The 20,047-nt window shown below is 35.5% G+C and overlaps 3 protein-coding genes across 11 annotated transcripts in view; 2 read left to right on the top strand and 1 right to left on the bottom strand.

Annotated features, from left to right (window-relative positions):
- Nucleotides 1–1,277: 1,277 nt before the first annotated feature.
- LOC137576254 (deubiquitinase DESI2) lies at nucleotides 1,278–4,729 on the top strand. 2 transcript variants are annotated; one of them, XM_068289248.1, is made up of 5 exons: nucleotides 1,278–1,440; nucleotides 1,738–1,971; nucleotides 3,286–3,594; nucleotides 3,653–3,741; nucleotides 3,816–4,729. In XM_068289248.1, the coding sequence occupies exons 2-5, from the start codon at nucleotides 1,834–1,836 to the stop codon at nucleotides 3,895–3,897; spliced, it is 618 nt and encodes a 205-aa protein (XP_068145349.1). In that variant the 5' UTR covers nucleotides 1,278–1,440; nucleotides 1,738–1,833; the 3' UTR covers nucleotides 3,898–4,729. The 2 variants fall into 2 exon arrangements, with proteins under 2 accessions (XP_068145349.1, XP_068145350.1); XM_068289249.1 differs by having other exon boundaries at nucleotides 1,280–1,440; nucleotides 1,757–1,971.
- A 753-nt stretch (nucleotides 4,730–5,482) lies between these two features.
- On the bottom strand, nucleotides 5,483–8,764 carry dgo (ankyrin repeat domain containing protein 6 diego). Its single transcript, XM_068288999.1, is given in 4 exon segments — nucleotides 5,483–6,640; nucleotides 6,643–7,908; nucleotides 8,101–8,508; nucleotides 8,591–8,764. Coding segments are annotated over 4 exon segments (2,712 nt in total). The 5' UTR covers nucleotides 8,657–8,764; the 3' UTR covers nucleotides 5,483–5,668.
- An 828-nt stretch (nucleotides 8,765–9,592) lies between these two features.
- The window catches only part of hppy (MAP4K3-like protein hppy), a 60,710-nt gene continuing 50,255 nt past the window's right edge, over nucleotides 9,593–20,047 (top strand). For 4 of the 8 annotated variants that reach the window (XM_068288611.1, XM_068288610.1, XM_068288607.1 and 1 more), the window contains exons 1-2: nucleotides 9,698–9,716; nucleotides 10,302–10,840. In XM_068288611.1, coding sequence (XP_068144712.1) covers nucleotides 10,715–10,840 — 126 coding nt within the window. In that variant the 5' untranslated portion in view covers nucleotides 9,698–9,716; nucleotides 10,302–10,714. Of the gene's footprint in view, nucleotides 9,629–9,695; nucleotides 9,717–10,301; nucleotides 10,841–20,047 lie in introns of those variants that run through there. The other 4 variants (XM_068288606.1, XM_068288605.1, XM_068288603.1 and 1 more) reach the window with 2 other exon arrangements.

Here is a 20,047-nt window from a genome sequence, read left to right as displayed (position 1 = left end):
ATAAATTTTTCGTAATTCTTTTAAATCTTAAATGTAGTGAATGGCATCTAGTGCGTTATCTTCATCATCAGGCAAATTACTTAAGATGTCCTGTTTCGGATCCTTGTGACAATCTGGATTTGTCTGAAGGTAAGCGAAAAGTCCTTCCATTACAAATTTTCATAATGTTTTGACAGTTGCGGAGAAAATACGACAACAGATTGAATGGGAATTGCAGTATAATAGTACTTCCAAATGTCGCAGTGGTTTACTAAAATATCATCTGAAGCGCGAAGATTTACCCATTCGCAGTATGAAGGATTCATTTACAACGGCTCTATTGCCATTAGGATCTGATGGTATGATATGTGAACATTATGTAAATCATTTGGGTAGAATTCGCATGGGTCGAATGAAAGGGTAAAGGTAGCCCTTCCATTTCTATATGTGTAGCATTAGCTTTAAATGAGATTCAATGCAGTTTGGATATGCCATCGACATGTTAAAGTGTCAAATTTGCCCAAAAGCATTCCCCTGCCATATACCTTTGTCACTTTAGTGATGGAGAGCGTCGAATTTTTGCATTTGAATCATATGGGCAACATTGATGTTAAGCTCTGCGGCCATGTCTCTTGGACGGGCAAGAGTTCCATGGAGATAATCATGTATAGCAAAAGCCATATTTATTATGGTGGCTCGGAATGCTACCAATACGGGTCCTGCTCCTGTGAATCCGGCAAATGACCAGGAAGAACTCTGTTTGAAACTAGCCACAGATTGAAGAAATTGGCGGCGCAGGAAGCAGAAGTTTTCCATCTTCGAGGTAATAGATTTTTCTGTATGGGTATGCACTTGGCATATAGACAATCCATCAAAACCATCAAAATTCCAAAATCGAGCTTATTTTTAATGCTAAAGTTGATGAAATTTGTGTCGAGAACATTGTGATATGGAAGTCCTAGCAGAGCTCTGCTGTGTGCTTTCAGCAGGCGCTTGAGTTGTGCATTTCTTTCCTTTTTAATTTTCTGGGTATTTTTTTGTTTTCCCTAAAAGCACGACAAAGAAATCAATTAAATGTTTACACGCCAGAAACTGCAACTTATTATTTACCATTTTTTAATTTATAAACAAAAATTGCGCGTGTGGAATCAAACAGATGTGAGTTTATCGATAAAATACCGGGAAATCGGACCAAAGTTATCGTAATCGACATTATCGGAGCAAAACCTATCGGTTAATCGACTTTATCGGAGCTATCGATATCATGTAAGCCCGCTAAACAATCGATGGTATCGATACTTTAACTACTACACAACACTGGTGTTTGGCCGAGAATTTTGCAGCTTTTATTGTTTATAACATTTGTTTTGTTTACACCCACGCAGAAAGAGCAAGCGAGACTAGAGCGAAAAGGAAGATTATGGATAATTAACAATAAATAAGAAATTCGGAATTAACAGAGTAAGTGCGCTTGGAAAGTCGGTGGTTTTGCCTTTCGTTTTTTTAGGCCCTATGACACATGCATATGTGGGAGCATACAAACATACGGATATCATTACATGTGTGCGTACGTGAGGGTACATGTATGAATGTAACTGCATAAAGCACACACACACATCAGTGTGTTATTGCGTGTCTGTGTGTAATTATATTCTTTACATGTGTGCATTGCATTTTATATGAGTTTTTTTTGTGGTTTGAATTTGTTTATCATCTTATTCTCATCTCGTATTTCGTCTCTCTCACTCTCTCTGACAGACTGTTGTTTTTGTTGTAGACAAAAGGAGGCAGGCGGCGGCGTGAAGCAGACGAAGTGGCAACCCTAAACACCCACAAAACGACGCATTTAATTCAATGTTCTCCAACGGATTGCCCTGCAATCTTTCGTTTCCAAGCTGTCTAAGTGTACCAAAAGACGAAATTGGTAATGAAGAGCTACTGCCCGCAAATATGGGTACTCGTGAGCCAGTTATATTGAATGTCTATGATATGGTAAGCTCCCCAAAAAAGCAACAAAAAAGAAAGTCCCCTTATAAGACCAAAATCTGTAGTATTCATCCGTAGTTTCCTCGGAATGGAAATTTGCATATTGTACAAATTATTAAACTTTAGTCAATAATATAAAAAAAACGAAGGAAATGATGAGAATGTGATGTTTATATTTTTTAAACTACATATGTACATACATACATATATTATATTATTATATATGTATGTAACTACATATGTATGTACATACGATCGCCATTTATTTCCTACTGTTCAGATTATTGATGCTTATTAAAGTTACTCCATTCATTTTTATACTTTAGATGATTTGTAATTAAACTTTTGCGGTTAAAACTAAATTGGATTAGCTCATTTTTCAAGAATTTTTTAAACCACTTTGGTTTAAAAGAAGCTATTATTGTTCAAATTAATGATAAAGATGTTTTCTTTAGTCCATCAAGTCCAAAACTTTCAATTGATGTCAAAAGATTGTAATTTATTTTAAAACATCTGTTGAACATATGGTAGTGTCTTTTACTTTAAGACTGATGCTTTTGGTGACTTAAAATCTGTTTTCTAATTGAGAATTTGTTTATTGTTGTCAAAAGTTGGTAAATTTTAACTATTCCCACGGAAATTCGTCATTTTGGCATCGATAATCGTACAATTATGGCCATTTTCATGATAACTTTGCCCAAAAATTATAAAAATCATAACCATTCGTAGCAATTCCTTAAAATATGGTCAATTTTGTTCATAAATTTATACATGATTTACCAAAATGTATAAAATGACAGCTATTGGTATAGAAGCTTCCTATTTTATCCCTAAATTTCATGAAATTTTGTTTATTTAGACCAAAACTCCTTATTTGATCGTGAAAATTCTACAAACAATGACTATTTTCATTCAATTACTAACATGTCGCTGTACATTCATTAAAGTTAATTTAATTATCCTAATTTAGGCGTAGAAATTCGTCAAATTTTAACTAAATTTGTGAAAAATTGGTTAATGTAGGCATAAAAATAGATAAAATTGTTGTAATTTTTCATGAAAACTCTTCAATTAGACTCCGACATTTGTAAAATTATAACAATTCCTGTTTTTTTTTGTATTTCTTGATAGTAAAAACATTAAAAAATATCTAAAAAATTATGCTTTGAGATAAGATAAAAAGACAACAGATTTGTCACCCCTGTTGATAAGAGTTTTTAGTGTGATAATCGAGTATTGTCTATTTGTAAAATTTATAAATTTCCATGAAAACAAAATAATTGTAATTAAACGTTTTTTAATCTCTCTTTTTTGCGATAGTACTGGATCAATGAGTACACCACATCCATTGGTCTGGGCGTATTTCATTCCGGCGTTGAGGCATTCGGCACTGAATTTGCATATGGTGGCCATCCATTTCCGTTTACGGGAGTCTTTGAAATCTCACCACGTGATCATGATGAATTAGGTGACCAATTTCAATTTCGACAGAGCATACAAATTGGTTGTACCGATTTTACCTATGAAGAAGTCCGACGAATTGTTGAAGAATTGGGTAATCAATTTCGTGGTGATCGTTACCATTTGATGAACAATAATTGCAATCATTTTTCGGGCAATTTAACACAGGTAAATGACTAAAATAATGAAAATCTAAGCCTTTAACTATAAATAAATTCAATTGCAGATACTTTGCGGCCAAGAAATACCCAGCTGGGTCAATCGTTTAGCGCATTTTAGCTCCTGTGTGCCATTTCTACAAAGATGTTTGCCAAAGTGAGTTGGAATCTTTTCCAAACTTGATCTAAAATATATAATTTGATTATTTTTTTGTTTTTAATCTATTGCAGAGAATGGCTAACACCGAATGCCTTGCAACAAAGCATAAGCACAATCCAAGAGCGCGAAGACTCCGATACCAATCCCCTTTGAGATTATACCTGAATTATCCCCCAAAAACGAAACATAAAAATCATAGTTCATATTATCCTACTACTTCCTCCTTCTCCTAAAACAAAACAAAAACTCTCTTACAACAAATTGTTTAGTTAAAAAAAGAAACCAACCAACAAAGTAAAATAATATGATAAAAACCAGCCAAGAACCCGCGAAAAATTTATATATATATGAATAAACAAAAAAAAAAAAAAAAGAAACTAGCTTAAGTAATTATGAGATGCAAATAAGAAGAGAAGGAGCGTTAAATTCGCATAGAAACTGGACTAGAACTCAAAAAACTGTCTAAATTAGTTATGATGGGGAACATGATGAATTGGCTCTATGTAATTTGTATAATGACTATTCAGAATTTAAGAATTATAATTAAGATTGGATAATTTAAGTAGCAGAGATGATCGATCAGATGATTTTAAAGCTATATTCAACAAAACTCACACAACAAACAAACAAACACACACACACAAATACACATCGAGTAAACAAAAAAAACAACAATTACATATTGATATCGATATCATTGCTGCTAGATTGATTAATTCATTGATTGATTAATGCTCCCTTTTTGAAATTCTCTATATCCTATCAATTTATCTCTTAATGTAAACTATATATGTAAATCTGTATTTTTGTTTTTGTCTTTGTCGAATATTTATAAATCAAATTTATGTGTTATGTTTCTTCTACAATTTCCTGTTCAGTTTTAGTCGCATTATTTAACAGAGAAAAAAACAAAATTATTAAATAGACACCAAATTACACGGATTTGTTATCAATAAATATATATATATATTATTATTATTATGTATATGTATTTGACATTCTGATATTTACACATAAATTAATATTAATTATAATTATTAAAACAATTTGATCGAAAATCTATTTCGATTTGCATTTAGTCTGTTAAAACAAAAACTTTGACAGTTGTTTTTCTTTACTGCCTACAAAAAAAAAAGAAAAAAAAACGAAAATTGGTTAAAAGGGTTAATTTTAGTTTTCAGATCAGAAATGACAAAACGGGGAACAAAATTACAAAGCGTTTTTAAATTTAAACAAAAATTTCAGCATTTTCACGTCTTTTTTTGTAATTAAAATTTTTTACTTTATTTTGCTTTAAAATTTGGAGTTTTCATCTTTTATTTTAATAAATTTTCTTCATCAAAGTGTAAATAAATTTCAAATATTAATTCTATCCTTTAAAGTTAATGTTAAATAAATTAGTTTCAACTATTTACAAAAACTCAAACTTTTGTCAGTTTTTTGACAATTTTTTAATAAGTAAAAATATTAATATGAGAGTTTTTAACTATTTTTGGATTTTCTTGGTTATTTTAACTTTTTCAACAAACAAATTTGGTTTTAATTTTTTTTTTTTTTTTGTTTTCATTAAAATCCAAAATTGTAAATTTTTAAAGGAATTTGTTAAGGAATTATTTTAACAACTTCAAATGAAATTTTCAATAAATTTAAAAAGTTATCTGATCTTAAGGATAATGTTAAATAAATAATATTAAATTATTTACAAAATGCAAAACAATTTTGTTCATTTCTTGGGGGTTCTTTCTTTTTTTTTTTAATAAATAAATATAATTTGTAAGTTAGTCAAATAGAAAATTTAATTATATATTGTTTTTCGATTATCAAAATTGAATTTTTGAAAATTTCACCTTTCTTTTTGAAGTTCATTTCGTTTAAAAATGTTTTTATAAATAAGTTATAAATTATTTACAATTAGCAACGTTTCTCAAACCAGACTGGATACATTATTACTATATAAGCCAATATCATCTAAATCTAAGTCGCCAATAACTGGACGATTCTGCCAGGCCATCGAAGAGGCAGAGGAGGCCATGGGAGGACTTGGGGCATATCCTGCCAAATGTTGAGCACTTCGACTGAGACTAACATATTCATTTATGGGTCGCTGCATTGCCTGAACTTGCGGCTGCGGATGTCCATGGGTATGCGGATGCGGGTGATTAAAGATATTTGCATTTGGTTGCGGTGGCGGATGTGGATTTGGTAAATAGCCCGAATTTGAAATGATTTTGCGACGATGCGGCAATTCATGGAAATAGGCATCTTTGGGAACAAAATTTTGTGGCATTTGCTGCGTGGCATGGACGACAGGTAAACCAAATTGCGATTGCTGGACAAGATGGCCAGCAGTCCGATGGGGTATACTATAGGTGGGTGATGGGGTACTAGCAGTTGCTTCCAAAGGATGAAAATTGTTGGCCTTTTTCAAAGATTTGATTTCACTATTTCGTATTTCCACTTTATTTTCGAGCACACCATTTCCATGAATTTCCATTTCCTCGCTGGCATATTCTTCACTATATTCCCGTATGGGATTTGAATAGAAAAGATTCGACATTATGGGTAAATGTCGTAGATTCTCTTGCTCCAGGCAAAGTGGTTGCCTCTTAAGATTAGCCTCCTCTTTATAGAGTAATTTATCATTGACCAAACGTTCGCCAAGGCTCTCATTGCGTGCAGCGGTCTTGACGGCATCTTCTTGCTCTTGATTGAGCTCCGCATCCTTGCGTAGCGCCTTGATTACTGAATTTAACATATTCTCACCACGTCCGAAACGTGGGTAATATCTAGGTGAAGGTGTACAGGTTTCCCAGCTATTTTGCGAGGGATTTGAGGTTTCACTTGAGTTGGGATAGCGTCGCAGAACGTGTGTATATTCATCACTCTCCTTATCCTCCCCCTCAGGTGGTTAAGGGATTCGGGGCGATCCGGACTCGGTTTGAAGGGAGGCGACAGGGATGATAGTGGTGAAGAGATTGGTAACTTTTGCTCTTGCTCGCTATCCCGTTCCATTATCAATGTGGTCTTCTCCAACAGGACTCCTAAACGTTCGGAAACTTTCAGGAAATCCAATTTCAATTCATCCAATTTTGAGTGCTCATCGTTTGATAGATCTTGTGTGGAAATGGGTAGTGGATTCTCTGCCTGATCTTCCTCCTCATCCTCCTCTGTTTCATTATCCTCGCTTTCCTCTTCGGTGCGATGTACAATAGCTTCGACAGCTGCTCCGATTCCTGGTGCACTTTGATCGTCCTCATCGTCTTCCTCTTCGAGACCATCAACAGATCTGGAATTTTTCATTGTACGATTTTCCATGTGCTTTTCCAATAGTTCCAGACTCCGACAACGTGACAGTGTCCTCTCCAGGGTCGTTCTATTGTGCTGGAATGATGTGGAGTGCCTCTGGGGATTGCCACGCATTAGAAACTCATTCAAATATTGCCTTTTACTCTCACATCTCAAGCGATCTTCAATCATTGTTCGCGTTAGTTGCTCAATTTGATCGTTTGTCTTGATCGCCAGCGCTTGCACCTTGTGTCCCAGTCGCTCTTTGGTCTTGTGTACATATTTCTTTAAACTCTTGCGATTACAATTCAATTTGTTCTCAATGTGCCGAAAGAAGGGACCACAATAGCAAGTATTGCCCACGCTGACTTGTCCCTTGTGTATATGCCCAGCCAAGTCCAAATAATATTGTTCTCCTGGACGCAAAGGTTCTTTGGGTAGGGTTTCCAATTTGGGTGAGGGAAATGCTCGAGGATCGGGAAAATAATGGCATCCATAGGGTGACCAATTTATTCCTTTGTCCACACTATCTCTATCCTTATCTCTTTCTCCATTTCTATCCACTTTCTCCTCCTTGGAATGCTTCTCTTTGCGATTACGTATACGACGTGGTGTATTGAGTATCTCTATTATCTCACGATAATTCTTCCTAATCGCTATATGCATAGGACAATCGCCTTGGGCGTTCTTTATACTTAAACGAGCATCGGCTTCCAATAGAATTCGTGTTAATTTTCGTCTTCCCATGGCAGATGTTATGTGCAAGGCAGTGTCACCATTCAGATTGGTCTTATTTGGATCACATAGGGCAGAAAGTAGAATCCGGGTAACGCCAGCATGTCCGTATCGACAGGCAGTGTGTAATGGTGTATCGCCGTACTGAAAAATGATAATTGAATTTGATCAATATAAAGAAGATGCTATTCAGATCTAGTCAGATATGTTATAACTCTGTTTCTACACTAAAGTTGGAAAGTTTTTTCCATTTCTCGTCGATAAAAACTTATTCTTTCTTTCTACCACTATTTTCCCTGAACTTGAAGATCTCTCACCCTTTTTCCGTTTACTTACATTATTTTGAACATCAGGATCAGCTCCAGCTAACAAAAGCTCTCGTGAGCTTTGATTATGGCCATTTTGAGCGGCTAAATGGAGAGCGGACAAACCCTCATTGTTGATAATGCCCAATGTGCTGTTATGTAGGGCTTCTGTGGTGGTTGCTGCCACCCTTGCCTTGACCTTGCCACCACCATTTATTGAGGACTTCTCCTTGCTAGTTTGCGGTGGCTTGGCGCAAATTAATTTCACACAACGGCTAAAACCACGACTGGCCGCCTCATGCAATGCTGTATTGCCATGATTTGATTCCTTGGCCAAGCGATCGGTTTGACTGGAACTGGAGGAGAGTAGGACTTCCACACGTTTATCATCTCCAGCGGCAACGGCTTCATGCAATGCTGTCCAATTGACAGAATCGGGCTAACAAATGGAAAAAAAAAAAAAAATAGGCGGAGTCACGCTTAAGAAAAGACGCATTAAGTGGAGGCCATGAAATACCTACCCCATAAATCGCATTTGGCAGGGCTTCCTGTTTTTGTAGACGATTGGCTATGGATCCATGCTGCATTTTCTAACAAAAAGAAACCAACCAAAAGATCAACAAATCGTTGTGTTTAATCTCATTTGATGGCTTCAATTACAGTTATCACAGTGGTCGACGTGTGTCTGTGTGCGTTTCTTGTGTACTTGTATTGGTGTACACGTAGTAATTACCATCTATGTGATACTCCCATTTTTACTCCCAATTTCACTTACTTTTAATTTGAATTTTTCAAATTAAGCGCCTCCGAGTTTTACATTTTAACCGTTTCGTATGGTTTCCAAACAATTTGCTTTTCAATTTCCTTTAATTTTCATCAATTTTTTTGCACTACTTTGCCTACGTTTGTCTCTTTGAGTAAATTCTTTAAGCCAGGCCTAAAAGAAACTCTGCAGAAGAAAGCCAATCACAGGTAAAAAAAAAAATTGGCAACAGGTTTGACCATTAAAAATCCCACTATAAATGGAAATCCCAGTATAAGGTAAACAAATCTTATAAGTTCAAATATTAGAGGAAACGTTGTCCTTTTCTTTTATATTTAGAGTCTCTAGAGTTTAATTAAATAAATTTAATTCAGAATTTAAAAGAAACGCTGGGCGGCATTTAAATTTTTTAGCTGATCGCTTAAAAAACTTTTTTGGCAGTTGCTCAAATACTGGGTCTTTTTCAGCACTGGTTGGGACGTCGCCAAAGTTATCGTAGTCGGAGCAAACCTATCGTCCAGCATGTTCGAACTTAAATGGCTCGAATTCGACTCCGATATTCGATGTTGGTATCATTCGTATGAGTTCGACTCATTGGTTGGCATCAATTGCTCGGAGTTCGTTGCTTTTACTGCATTTTCTACTCTTTTGTTGCTCTTTTGTTGCATGTTCGACTCCTTTGTTCGAGTTCTACTCCTTTGTTCGACTCCCATGTTCGATGTGGTTCGATGTGATTTGTCTTTCATTGTTTTTGTTTGTCTTTGTTTTTTTTTTTTGTGTTGTTTTTGTTTTCGAGGTGAGCAGATGTGCGGGCGCGTGTCGATTGTCGATAAATTCGCTTTTTTAATAAGAATTGTGCACCTTTGTTTAAATTGTTGGAGCGCGTGTGTTGTTTTCTATTGAATTAATATTATTTAGCAAAACTAATAACAATAACAACAACAGCAACAGAGACAGGCAAAGACATGGGGGGCTACAAAGCGACACGCCTTGTCGCCCTTGTTTTTTGTTGTCGCGCGTGTATCTCTCTCTCCGCGTGTGTGTGTGTGTGTGCATCGTGTGACGACGATAACGATATAAAAATCCAATAAAATAAATAATTATTAACCAAAAAGAAAGAAAAACACCAGCCGCATAGAAAGAAGAAGATGAAAGAACAACAATAGTTTTATGCCAACTCGCGGCTGATGGCGGGGCAGAGAATGTTATTTGCACGCCCACTACAACACCCATTCCCCCCTAATCCCCCTTCCATTACACACCTAGCGTCCTCACTCCTTCCCTACCCCCTTTCACTTACGTTGGTCGGCGCTTTCACTGTTGTTGTTGTTGTAACTGCCATTTAATTCCAGTTTTTTTTTTGATTTTGTTGTTCTTTTTGCTGGTTCTTTTCGTTGTTGTTGTTATTGCTGTTGTTCACTTTAATGATTTCTCTGCGTCATCTAAAATTTGTTGCCATTCAATTCCAGTGCGAGTTAATATTTCGATTTATCTATATATTAAAGTATATATGTATGTGTATATGTAAAATATCTGATTATAAAGAGTTATCTCTCTGATACGTTACGCAACTGTGTGTGTGTGAGTGAATGTGATTGGTGCAACTGTGTGTGTGCAAGTGTGGGCGAGAAGTGCGTGAGTGTGTGTGTGTGCAAAATGCATTTGATTACCGTTTGAATTTAACGATAATCATAATAATAATAACAACCGAATCGAAATATATATCGAAAATCCCCCCCCACACACACACACACACACAGACACACACACATCACAAGAAACACACACATACAATTAAATCAAAACAAAGAAGGAAAAGATAAAGCATTAAGAAGGAGCAGCAGCAGGAGGAGGAAGACTATCTTCCATAATCTTAATCATCATGGCCTCCGCTCATACCCATCATAATGCCAATTTGCTCAGTTCCGACATATCCAGACGGAATCCCCAAGATGAATACGAGCTTATCCAGAAAATTGGATCTGGCACTTATGGCGATGTCTATAAGGTGAGTGGAAATACATAATATCGAAATTTACGTTGACTATAACTCGCTTTTAATCTAAAATTCAATGTGTTCTTTGATTTCAATTGTTGATATTTCATATGGATCAGTTCTTTGAGAGTTAAATACCAAAATTTATGTACATACATACATATAGGCAGATTTGGGATCCTAGCTGGTACTCCGGGGATCCCAAAAGTGTTAATATTTTAAAAAGCTTCTGAAATTTTCGGATCTCACGTTCAGGGAGTCTTTGTAATCTCGATAGTTCCTCATACTGAAAACAGAAACTGCAATTTACCAAGCCGAAAATCTTGATTTTTAGATCCAACTCACTTTAAATATATATTCTAGATTCGTTCAGGTAATAAGTAATATTTAGTTACGTCTCTTGAGTGAGAAATTCTATACCGATAGAAGAAATATAGAACAGAAATATCCATGTTGAAAAGTTAGAAATTAGTCATCTCTTTGACCCTTTTAATGGTATACCATATTTTATAGTTTTTCTCTAATCTGTAAAAGAAATACTTTAAAATTAAGTGAACATACGTTTCAGTTATAAAGTTCAGCTATAAAATCCATATTTAGGCATCTCAGATGATATGATTTCTTATCTATTTTAGTTTCCCGACATAAAAATCCTTATAGAAACTTTCTAATTTAAAAATATATTTTATGTTTTTATATTTTTCTATTTTAAGAGCAAGCTTGTTGCCTCTTTCATGGTTCATGTCCTTTTAGTTAGTTTTGAATTCGATTTCATTCTATTAATGCTTTAGATTGGCTATTTCCAAAGATTTTTTACTTTTTGGAACTCAAAACGAAGTTGTTTGATTTTTCTGACTTTCGAAATAATCTAAGTGACTTCAAATACAATATTAAAGACAATTAAAACTTCTAAATAGTTTTTAAACTTCTTTCACTCTTACGCTGCATTAATTTCGATAACTTCATTATAAAATATAGAAACAAACCATATTTGTTTCATTACCGATTCTATTAGATAAATTTTTGTTTTCAAATACCAAGTTCTTGTCTATTTACAAAACAAAACCTTATTCGAAAGAGAAGTTTCCTTTCTTTAAACTATTAAGAATTTTTCTTAGCATTTCTAGGTATGTAGCTTCAAATGTGATTTTGTTACCCATTGAAATTTGTCCATTAACTTTGAAATTACATTTTATAAGAGGCCAATACGAATTTCATTTTATTTGAAACCAAAATGCATACGCATTTAAAATAAATATTGCATTTTATACACACACATACATACAAATGTACATATTCTCAATGTTTTGTGACTGTTTGTTGATATTTTTTTTTTTTTTTTTTTTGTTGCCCTTTGCTATGGAAAGAATTCTTTGCTTACTACACACACACCAAACACACACACACACACATGAGACAAGACTCAACCGAATAAATAGCATGTTTGTAATTTAGAATGTTGCAGGGCCCCGCCCCCTTTTGGCCTCAGCATGCCACACACCACTCCGTTTCCCATTGACTTTTGTTTTGCGTTGCATTCCTTCGGCGTAGCATGGCATGAGCTGCTCTTCTCCTCCTCATGCTCGTCCCCCTTTTTTTACTCTTCCATTTTGCTCGTCTCCTTCTGGTTCTGTTTCTGCTATTGCCCTCTATCCCCCCCTCTTATTGGCTTGCGTCGTACTCATTTGTACATCTGTTTGTTCCCATTTTGTTATGGAAAAAAAAACGCAGCAATTTCGAACAAAAAAAATATTTCGAATATTCTATATAAAAATGTGCAATTTTTTTGAGGTTTCTGTTTGGGTGATGGGCCACTCAGATTTCAATATTCTTTAATATTTATGTATTTAAAGTGTGTTAATGTGTAACTGAGGAATTTATTTCACATTTTAGTATCAAAAGTAGCCGTTTTCACTTCTTTAGGAAAGTCTCTTAATGAGACGTGTAGGAAAATTACATCAATTTAGTTATTATTAATAAATTTCATTACTTAAACCCAACTTTCTAAGCCCATTTTTAGCTTTCTATGTTCAGTATGTCCAACAATTCCGTCCACACAATTTAAAACAAAAACAAGGCTAAATTTAAAAATATAGTTCACAAAACACAAGAGGAATCGATAACAGACACATGTTTTCTTTGCTCTTAAATTGTCTTATTGTTAGCTTAAATACTAAAAGTATTACCAAAATTACCAAAAATTCACAACTGTTCTTAATATCTACATTAGTCCTAAAAAATAAAGTTACATTTTAAAAAGTCTTCGATTAAACTTACTCGAATCTTGCACTTCCAAAAAGAATGCTCACACATTTCGCTCTAGGACTGAAAATGGAGGAGGATTACTACTTTGGGGTTACCTTCCCTTTCTATGGGAACTGTCACTGTCATAGCTTTAGTCATTAATACCAAATTGAAATCTAGCTATTTATGTATCTTGGGATGTTTATCTCGGTTTTATGTTATCATCATTTATCCAGAGGGTTTCGCCAAAACCACGAGCTGCTTTTCTGCATTGATTCTCTTGATTAATTTGATCAATTGTTCTCCCACACACAGTGTTTGGGAGTGTGTGTGTGTGTGTGTTTATTATGTTTATCCACAACTGTGTTGCATTTGTGAATTTCATTTTGGGTTGATTTTTGCTTCGCTTCGCTTTAGTTGTGGCTCTTTCGCTTGGCATTTTGTCTCATTATTGCCCGAATGCGTCATCCATTCAGCAAGTTTCAATTTCAAATTCTTTCACTCTTTATTTGTTTTTCTTTCTGTTTTCTGTTTTTTTTTTTTCATCGCAAAACGAGTTGTATTCTTTTTTAAGTCTTTTTCAGCGAAATGATGAGCCTGACCTTAGATACTCAACTTCATCTGCTTGAAACTAGTCTCTCTCTCTTTAAATTAAAATTTGTTTATGTGTTTTTATTTTATACTTTATTTATCACTTTGCTTTGATATTGAAACCTGATCGAATAACCATTATTAACAAAATGATTTGACTTTTGTGATATAATATTTTATACAATCGAATAAGCTAAAAACGAGATTTTATTGGTTCTAATCAAGATCGAACTGCTTTGTCTGTAGGTTTCGGTTATACCAATTGTTTTTATTCCAACGATATTTTAGCCAAATGTTTTAAATACTTACTGATTGGTTGTAGGTAGGTTGAAATTGTATAAACAAATGTTAAGATCAAAGTCCATTGGCTATATAAGCCAGCTGCCACAGGGGCAAAACGGAATGTTAGACAAAATTTCAATAATTTTTAAGAACTTACAATTAGGTTTTTTTTCATAAAAGTTTTATAAATAATTTGAAAGCTATGGGGAATCCTTTTAAGTATAATACTAATTATTAACAATTTAAAAGTTTCTGGATATAATTTTGCGAAGTTTAAATTTCAAATCTTGCTAGTTAAAGTTTTTTATTACAGATTGCTTGATTTACAATTATAGAAATTTGAATTGTTAAGTTATAAAACGATGATTTAATAATTATAGTTTAAATAATTTTTAACAGCCTTGCGCAAAAAGTCGTTTGTCTAGTAATTAAATAATTATATTGATATTGAAATTGATATACTAAATACACATCGATAGACTTTTTATGACTATTTTTTATATTTCTCACATACTTTTGATTAATTAAACTTACAATTAATATTCCTGACCTAACGAACTGGATAGAAGGATTGGATTGGAATGTCTATACAGTTAATAATGAATACATTTTAGTGTAATATTTGAAAAGGGTATAGAAACTTTTGCATAAACCTTATTGGGTTATTCTTTTATTTGGAATATATACGTTTGTTCGCGGAATTTATGATTGGGCAGCGAATGTTGTTGCTAGACGGGACGTTTCGAGGTCTGCACTCTCCATGTCGATTCTTTCGTTTTTTTAAATGTTTACAGAAGATGGTGAGAAGAGAAAAATATGTGTTTTTTCTTGGATTTTTACTTACTTGAAAGTTTGTTTATGTTATTAAGTTTGATTATGTGTTTTTGTATGAATTCGTAATGCTTGCTAGGTACTTGCCTTCTTCCCTCTCTCTATCTCTCTCTCTATTTCTCTCTCTTGCTCTATCTCTTTCTGTATGTCGATTTGCCCATATCAACAATTTGTTGACAGGTTATTATATTACCAGCTGTTCCAGTTTGTTTTTTTTTTTTCTTTTCTAGCTTTACACCTTGCCATAAATTCGAATTACAGCAAAACCAGGAAAAAAAAAAAATTAGTCCAAAATGAAAAAATGGCAAATAAATTCCACATGCCAAAAGTGTGTGGCATAGGAGAGCCAATGGAAAGGGTGGTGGGGTGAAGTGTGTAGAAGCTTTTTATTAACGGAAATTCGAGTACGAGAACAAACAATAACAATAAGCAAAGAAAAAAGTCAAAGAAATAAGAGCCAAAATGGTAAAAGATGAAAAAGTAAAGTCTACTTTAAGGCGCGCTAGGCAAAAGTGCCAAGTTACTAGAATAAGAGAGAGAGAGAGGGAAAGCGAGTTATGCAATGGAAACTGGAACACAAAAAAGTAAGGGGTAGAGAGAGGGAGAAATACATATTTGATGTATATTTGTCTGTATGTGTGATTGCCTTTGCCAGGCACTTGACTTCTCTCCCACACACACTCGCACATACACACACATATACACGTCTACATTGTGGCTCCATTGTTCCTGTTGTTGTTGTTTTTGTTGTTGGTGCCACACTTTAACAATCATCCTCATCGTCATTCCCATCCTTGCCATCGTTCTCGTCATCGTCGTCGTCCTCGTTGTGCGTGTGTGTTTGTATGTTTATTTTTTGTTGTGCACACGCAACACGCATGAAAACATGAAAAAATTGGCGCAAAGCACTCGGTCCAAGCGTTTCTCTTCTTCGTCTTCGTCTACTTCTTCTTGTACTTCTTCAGAAGGAAGCTAGAGAAAATTACTAGAGAAAAGAACGAAGTGAAGTGAATTGAAGCAGCGCAGTGAAGTGGCCTCCGCCACTGAAAAAAAAGGGGCGAGTGGGTGGAGTGGGTCACGTAGAGAATATACAGATGTAAGGGGCTCGGTGGTGCCAGGGGGGATGGACATTCATATGTTGTGTGTGTTTGCTTGTTTGTTGATTTGAGGCTTGTTTGCTGGTGCGTTGCGTAGTTATTTTCCTTTTCTTTCTTTTTATTCCCTCATTCATTCATTCATACATACATTTCATTTCATTTCATTCTTTCTTTTCTTTTCACACATTGCATTGCTGGGATTTCAACATCTTGTTGTATAACATGTAAGGGGTAAGGAGGGGGAAGAGGCAAAAACGAATCCCATTTACATATTTCAAAAGTCAATGAATCAGTTACATATAAGCATACTGCCCATTAATAGTCATGGGCAACTTGCAGCTGTTTTTTTTTGTGTTTCATTTTAAGAACACTTTGGGGATAACTTTTGTTAAACTGTTTTAAAACAATTGGTAAAAGGTATTGAGTAAGATTCTTGTAATTGAAACAATTAAACTCATCAGAATCGTATTTGAAGGCATCAAAAGAGGTCTTAAATGAATTATTAGAATAGATGTCTTCCGTAAAAAAAAATAGGAAAACCTCTTAAAATGTAACCGCAAATTTAATAAATTTCGTTACCGCAAACTTGTATGGAATTGCTTTTTAGCCTGCCATAACAATGTTGCTGGCCATATCTTTACCGATTTTTGTTGGCCTTTATGTTTTTTCAATGGCGTTTGTTGCCAACCACAAACAACTTGGTTAGACTAGACAACCCAGAGCCGAATTGTACCAGCAAAAATGGAATATGTATATGTACTATGTGCATAGAAAGACAAACACAACAAGAAAACGATCCAATGTTCGCCTTGAACTAGGTGGCGCCATCTAGAAAAATGTGTGTGTGTGGAGAGGAAAAAGGGTTTTTCCATTTACCAAAAAAATTTCCATCAAGTAAACAAGTAAACAAACCAAAATAACGCAAAACGCATTCGGTGAAAGAAATCTGTTCATTTTCTTCTCCCTTTTTCACGCACATTTCTTCAGTAAAATATGCAAATGGCTTTGCGACACGCCCATCAAGCAAACGCCTTTTTCCATTTTTTTTCGGCCATATTTAAATGTTTAATGAAAAATTGCTATAAGCTTAGGGAGGAAAAACGCGGGAAAAGGATACAAATGCGGGAAAGAGATGATGCCGAGGAAGGCGAGAGCAAGTGAAAAAGGTGGCGAAGAGAAAGAGAGACAGAGTGAAGTGTGGCAAGTTGGTCCGAGAGGGTGATGATGGTGGCACAACCCTTAATTTAGCAACAACAAAGAGCCATAACAATAACAAGTGACGGTTGGAGCAGAGAGCGAGAGAGAGCAGCGGGAGAGAGGGAACCGCCGGGCAAACGACTGGAGGGGAAGTGAACGGGAAATGTGGCCATGTTGACCTAATTCCCGGCGTGGCAATAATTTGCACGTCTTCAACACGCTTGGGAGCAGTGCCAGCAGGAATCGTCGGGGAGTCAAAAGCGGGGAGCGATAGGGTTGTTGCATAGGGTCGCTGACTGTTGCAGAATGCTTTTGTGTGGAAGGTTTTTGTGGTCGCATAGCCACCTACTGCTGCTGCTGCTGCTGCTATGTGCAACGCCCCGTTTCCTCCTGTCTGATGCAGTTGCTAACAGATGCCAACAACAACAACAACAACAAACAACAGTAACAACAATTCCAATTAAGTTGATACAAAATTTAAGGCCAGAATAGAACGGACATGGATGTGCCCCATTAGGGAATACGCCGCAATTAGCCGACGGCTTCCTTTCCACAACATCGGAGACGACTCCCATTAGACAACTTTCCTCCCACCTCCTAAAATTCCTAATCCTAATCCACTGTTCCTAGGCAAATCAACTCTAAATGCACAAAAATTTAAATAATGAAAAGAAATCCCAACATGAGGGACCTAAAACACAGTAACTGATGGGATGCGAAAACAGACAAAAACATGCAAAAAAAAAAAAAAAAATAAAAACCAAAATGGAAAAAAATGGAATAAAAGATACCCAGTTGTGCAAATATTGGGTTTTGCCCTTTTTACCCTCGCCTCACCCCTCCCGCGCCATTCCATTACACACACTTACCTCACCCAACATTTCATTTCCTTACCGCTTTAAAGCATATCAGCCAGACAGTCGTCCCCAAAGTCAAATAAAAAAAAAAAAAAAAAAAAGGGAATCCTTTGTGTAATACCTATTACACATACGGCCAACAAAAACTGGCCATACTGGGATTAGACTAAGAGGATTGAAAAAAGGTCTAACATCTAACATATGGTGATGAATCAAAATTACATTAGTATTATTTTTTATTTGTTTTTAATAATAACTTTATAGTTATTAGAAAAAAGAACAAAAAGCGCCAAATTTGAATGTTTAGAAATGAAAACAACATTTAACAGAAATAACCTATCACATCATTTAAATCAATTTTCACTTTAAGAAACATTAATCAAAAAGGCTGCCAAAACCATCAAATTTTCATATCTGACAATGAGTGTGAAAGATTTCGAACAATGTTTTCTTTTTAATGATTTTCTCTGTTTAGGAGAAAAGAGTTTGTGCCAAAGGTCTAGACTAGGTTCTATTTCGGTTAGTAAGGCGTGTTGAGTTTAAGTTAGGTGATTTTTAGCCAGTCATATCGATTTAAGCAACTTTTCCATATGTGCCAATAATGAGTAACCAAAAGTCGTTTATCGAAAATTTTCCCGCTGTGTCTGATTTTTTTTTTATCATTATTATTTTCCTTCTTTTATTTAATTTTATTTTTCTTTGCTTAACATGTTTAAAATTGTGTTTAGTAGGGTATAAAAAAGGGCGTAGGCAGAGAGAAAGACAGATAAAGGGCGGGAGGGATGGGCTGACTGTTGGGTGGGTGTGTTTAAGTGTGTGTGTGTGTGTGTGTATTAAGTCAACCCTTTTCTGGGATTGCGCTAGAGCTGTCTGCTGTAGGCGTGTCCAGTGTGACGCTTACTTTGATATCACATTTTGGGCATGAACTTTTTTTAAACTTGTTTTTACTGCTGCTGCTGCCGCTTGTCACGTGTTTTGTTGAGAGCAGGACCAAGGACCAAAGAGTGGACAAGCAAGTTGTGTAGATTCTTGGCACTGGGCCAGGAAATAGCCGCCACTTCCAATGCTGGGGGCTAATTTGTCTTCTTACCCCACGACTACTTTTAGTATTGCTGCTGCCTTTGACCCTGCAGCCTAGTCAACGTCTAAATGTCACATTCATCTTGGTCCAAACTGTCGTCCATTCTATCTCCCTTTCTTTGTATCCCGGTCTCTCTCTCCTTTACTGTCTGTGGTTGCTTTGCTTTAGTTGGATTTTTATACCCTTGCAAAAAGGGTATATTAATTTTGGTCAGAAGTGTGCAACGCATAGAACGAAGCATCTCCGACCATACAAAGTATATATATTCTTGATCAGCACGACGAGACGAGTTCAACTAGCCATGTCCGTCCGTCCGTCCGTCTGGATCAACGCAAATTCCTCCTAGACCGTAAGAGCTACAGAGCTGAAATTTTGCACGTAGGGTTGTATATACTGCAGGCGTTGTATATCTCGGATTCAGCCGGATCGGACCACTATATCATATAGCTCCCATACAAACCCCAAAGTCACGAACAGTGACTTTTCTCAATAACTTCGTTATTTTCCATGCTATTATCGTGAAACTTAATATTAGAGAGTTTACTACGCCTATAAGCGACTATGCCAAATTTGATCAAGATCGGGTGACTATATAATATAGCTCCCATACAAACGGCCAAGTCACGAACAGTGACTTTCTCAATACCTTCGTTATTTTCTGAGCTATTGTCGTGAAACTTAATATTAGAGAGTTTACTACGCCTATAAGCGACTATGCCAAATTTGATCAAGATCAGGTGACTATATCATATAGCTCCCATAGGAACGATTGGTCGAAAACAGTGACTTTTGTAAATAACTTCGTTACTTTTAACGCGATTGCTTTTAAATTAAACATTTCTTAATTTAATATATATGTTAATGACTGTGCCGAATTTGATAAAGATCGGGTGACTATATCATATAGCTCCCATAGGAACGATCGGTGGAAAACAGTGACTTTGATCAATATCTTCGTTATTTCCTATGATTGTAGGCCTTTCTTTCTCAAGCTTAAGCCTTTTTAGATAAAACGTTCTTCCACATTGATGGCTAATAG

Source organism: Drosophila tropicalis, unplaced genomic scaffold (genome assembly GCF_018151085.1).
Source record: "Drosophila tropicalis isolate 14030-0801.00 unplaced genomic scaffold, ASM1815108v1 contig_593, whole genome shotgun sequence".
Classification (NCBI taxonomy): Eukaryota; Metazoa; Arthropoda; class Insecta; order Diptera; family Drosophilidae; genus Drosophila; species Drosophila tropicalis.
The sequence above is the reverse complement of the archived record's forward strand: the minus strand, read 5'-3'. Positions and strand labels throughout refer to the sequence as shown.